Source organism: Agelaius phoeniceus, chromosome 9, assembly GCF_051311805.1.
Source record: "Agelaius phoeniceus isolate bAgePho1 chromosome 9, bAgePho1.hap1, whole genome shotgun sequence".
Lineage (NCBI taxonomy): Eukaryota > Metazoa > Chordata > Aves > Passeriformes > Icteridae > Agelaius > Agelaius phoeniceus.
In genome coordinates, this window is record NC_135273.1 from 1,271,729 (window position 1) to 1,275,934 (window position 4,206).

The window sequence follows — 4,206 nt, forward strand, 5'->3', positions numbered from 1 at the left end:
GCGTTCCATATATGGGCGTGACCACGCCCCCCGGGCCACGTCACGGATGACGCCACGTCTCCCGCGGCGGCGGGGGCCCGGCTCCCGGGGAAGGGGCGCGCTCCTCGGGGAGGGAGGGCCGGGCTCTGCGCGCCTCCGTCCATTCCGCGAGCCGCCACGGGCCCGCGCCCCGTTCTCCCGTGTGCCCGGCAACACCTCCGCGGTAATCAGGATTTTTTTTTTTTTTTTCCCCCCGTTTATTTGTCTTTTGGAGCAGGAGAGCCTTGCCAGAAAGTGGTCGATTCAGCAGTGTCCTGAAGCTTTTTTTTTTTTGCCGAGCCGGTTTTTACTAGGATGACACCACGTTGAGCGCGTCTGCAAACAACAACAACAAAAATATTTATTCTTTTTTCCCCCCCTCCCCCCTTAAAAAAAAAAGCCACCTCGCAGTGTCGCCGGCTGCAGTTATACTTTTTCCTTCTTTTTTTTTTTTTCTTTTTTTTTTTTTTTTTTTTAACCACCAAACTGGAACGCCATCCAACTCGCCGCACAGAAGTACTCAGTAAATTGTTTATGTCGTGCCAATACAGGACAGATTGAAGAAGGAAGCAAGACTTGAACTGGGCTTTTCTCCTACTGATCACAGGGAGTAAAGTCATCTCTTATATTCCAGTCGCCAAGGAGAGAGAGAGAGAGAGAGAAAATCAAGCAACAACCAACCCACCCCGTATCTGACATTTCCCTCAATTTTAACCCCTTTTGGTTAGGAGCTGGTTTTGCCCAAATTTGTTTTAATGTTTGGGATTCAGGAAAATATACCAAGAGGTGGGACGACCATGAAAGAAGAACCGCTGGGCAGTGGGATGAACCCCGTCCGCTCATGGATGCATACTGCTGGGGTAGTGGATGCTAACACGGCCGCCCAAAGGTACGTCTGCCAAATCCTCTCCCGGCGGTTTTCTCCTCCTGTATTTCTCATCCCGGCCGTAAATCCCCCCCCCCTTAACTCCCCCCCCCCGCCCGCCCCGTATCAGTTACAGCCTCCCCGCTCCGCGCCGCTCCGCGCTCCCCGCATCCCCCCGCATCCCCCCGCGGCCGCGGAGCCTGCGCGCCCCTTCCCGCCGCTCTCACCCACGCCTTGTCTTGTTTTCTCCCGCAGCGGCGTGGGGCTGGCTCGGGCACATTTCGAGAAACAGCCGCCTTCCAATCTCAGAAAATCCAATTTTTTCCACTTCGTCTTAGCTCTGTACGACAGGCAGGGACAGCCGGTGGAGATTGAGAGAACAGCTTTTGTGGACTTTGTGGAGAAAGAGAAAGTAAGTCTGCCAGTTTTCTCAAATTTTTTTTTGGTTTTTGGGGTTTTTTTAACAATTTTTTAAGCGTAATTGAGTGGAGCGGAGCTCATTCCCAGCACGGCAGCTCTCCCGGCACTCCAGCGGCGCCCACGCCACGTGCGGCTCCCCCCCGGTCTCACGGCCGCTCCGAATAAACCCCGGGGTTACAAACTTAGCGCCGCGGCCCCCGACTTATTTGAAACACCGGGAAAAACGGCAAAACATGACATATTTGCACCGAGCTAATGACATCATCAGCGCTCCACACCAGGAGAAAAAAAAAAAAAAAAAAAAGAAAAAAAAAAAAAAAAAGAAAGGTGACCGTGGGCTGAATTTCTGCAAACTGTTAATTCCGAGCCGCTTCAGGGACGAGAAAAATGGGCAGCAGGAGGAGGGCGATATTTTTCATGCTAAATGTAATTATTTATCGTTACTTGCAGGAGCCAAACAATGAAAAAACTAACAATGGGATTCATTATAAACTTCAGTTACTGTATAGCAATGGTAAGTTGTCGTTCTCTCATTTTTGAGCGTCTGTGTGCCGCAGAAAAGTCTGATTTTTCCTGCCGAGGCCTTTTTTGGGGGGGAGCAGGGGGATAAAGGGTAGAAAGATTTCGAGATTAAAATTACACGCGTGTAAACACGGCTCTTTCCTTGGCATATAAGGAAAACAAAACATAAAGGATCGATAAGTCAATGGTACTTCACATGATTAACCGGTTGGGCTTGAAGTGGAAAGTAAAAAAGGGGATCGATGGCTGCTCGGCCACAGCGGCACTTTTGAGGCACTTTTTTTTTGAGTTTGGGGATTGCTGGTGATTCTCGGGATGGGGTGAGTGCGCAGAGCGGAGCCCCGGCCCGGCGGAGCCGCTCCTCGGGCGCGGAAAACCCGCGGGGGCCGCTCCGCGCCCGCGCCCGGGGTCCCGCGCGTTCCCCGGGGCCGCAGCCGAGGGCCCTGGCTCGGTCCCGGCCCCCGGGCTCAGCACAGCTCCCTCACGGCCCATTCCTGGCTAATTTTTATCAGTATTGTTTTTGGGGTTTTTTTTAATTTTGAATTTTTCCCTGCAGCCGGCGCGGGGCCGATCCCTGCCCGCTGCGGTTAATTGCCTGACCTCATCCTTTCCTTGTGGGACCGGGGGGGGTTCGCTCCCGAAATCCTGATCGGAATTTTGTCTGTGCTTTGCCTCGGCAGGCGTCAGGACAGAGCAGGACCTGTACGTTCGGCTAATAGACTCCATGACCAAACAGGTGAGAAAGTTTCCGCTTTCCCAAGTTTGTGCTGTGCCCGTGCTGGGAAGGGCGGGGGGCGAGCAAAGCGCGGCTACTTTTAATTGAGCGGAGCGGGTAAATCAGGGAGCTGCTGCCTGAGATCCCCGTTACCGGAGGATATTTGGGAAAGAGAAAGCGGTGTGCTGTTGCTTTTCGAGGCAGCGTTGAGATCATTCAGTGGTGTGTGTGGCATGGAGGACAACGTCATGGGAACAGATGTTTGATATAATTAATTTAGCGAGGGAGAAAGGAAAGGGGAAAAAAAAATCCCACCGAGTTACCCAGATTTATTTTAAAATGCACTTTTCCCTCTCTGTAACTTTTTTTTTATTTTATTTTTTTTATTTTTGGCGATATTTTTCCTCGGTGAGGAAAGGGCAGCCCTTTCCCCACACTCAGAAACTGGCCGGGATTAGTCCTTTTTCTTTTATACCGCGACCATCCAGTAAGGCGAGACGTTTATTTGGATTTAAAAGTTAAATGTGCTGAGGTGAAAAGTCATCTTGTTCTCCTCTAGTCCATATTCACCTCTCAGCCCCCCATCTCCATAATTCAAACTCCATGCTCCAGGGGTCACCCAAACCCGTCCATTTCCCTGAGATCAGCTTCTGTTTCTTCCTCAAACCTCTGTCATACCTTGTAAATAACATAATTACAAGCAGTTCCTTATTAAATTATTTAACCTGTCTTGGTCAACTTTTCCGATGATAACTACGTGTTATCAGCGTTGCACCACAGCAATTATAGACACAGAGCTTGGGATTTAATCAACTTTATTTCTTTTTTCATTATTTTAATTTTTTTTTCCGGAGAGACATTTCACGACTTTATTTTTATTTTTATTTTTATTTTTTGTAATTACTATTTGTTAAAAATCTTTTGGGGGAATAGGGAGGAAGGTGAGAATGGGGAATAATTTCCAGTGTTCTGGAAATCAGATCCCAGCGATGGAAATTAAAACCATTCCCCCAATATGCCGGGCTGGAGCAGCGCTGCCGGCCGAGGCCAGCCTGCTCACATCCATTATTTTTGGGAGCTCTGCAGCCCCCGAGGCACGGGCAGCAGAGTCCCCCGGGTCAGGGTGGGCCCCGCGCAAGCTGCGCGCACGGCCGCGCTGCCGGCCCGCAGAAACTTTCTGCTCGTGCTGCCCAAAGCCGGCTTGGGCGTAAAAGCCTCCAGCAGTAAAAGAGTGGGATTGCCTCCCGGAGAAAAGCAGAGCTGACAGGCCAAGTACAATTACTCTGACAAAGACGGAGGCGTCGTACCCTTCAATAATTATTTCGCTGGGTTACAGAGCAGCCTTTTAAACTCCGGAGCGCTCTCGAGTTGACAATGTGGGTTTATTTCCTTTGTATACAGCAGCTAAATGTTTTCGGAAATCGCTGTAGTGGTGTAATTAAGAGGCTGACATAGGCAGCTATAAGTTTCGTTAGCGCCGAATAAAGGAGCGGAGAGGATGCATTTGAAGTGCATTTTTATTGTCCATTTCGGCTCGTACCTTTGCGGCAGAAAAAGGGCTGAAAATAAAGGCTTTTAATCTCTCCTCGCTGACGGGAGAGGAAAAAAAATAGCCCAGTAACTGATCAAAGAGTCAATGGCGCTGAACCGACAGTTTATGGATTTC

The 4,206-nt window shown here is 50.0% G+C and overlaps 1 protein-coding gene across 3 annotated transcripts in view; it reads left to right on the forward strand.

Annotated features, from left to right (window-relative positions):
* The first annotated feature begins 279 nt into the window (after positions 1 to 279).
* Positions 280 to 4,206, forward strand: part of EBF3 (EBF transcription factor 3) — a 120,966-nt gene continuing 117,039 nt past the window's right edge. For all 3 annotated transcript variants that reach the window (XM_077182752.1, XM_077182753.1, XM_054637047.2), the window contains exons 1-4: positions 280 to 907; positions 1,139 to 1,295; positions 1,754 to 1,817; positions 2,506 to 2,561. In XM_077182752.1, coding sequence (XP_077038867.1) covers positions 774 to 907; positions 1,139 to 1,295; positions 1,754 to 1,817; positions 2,506 to 2,561 — 411 coding nt within the window. In that variant the 5' untranslated portion in view covers positions 280 to 773. The remainder of the gene's footprint in view (positions 908 to 1,138; positions 1,296 to 1,753; positions 1,818 to 2,505; positions 2,562 to 4,206) is intronic.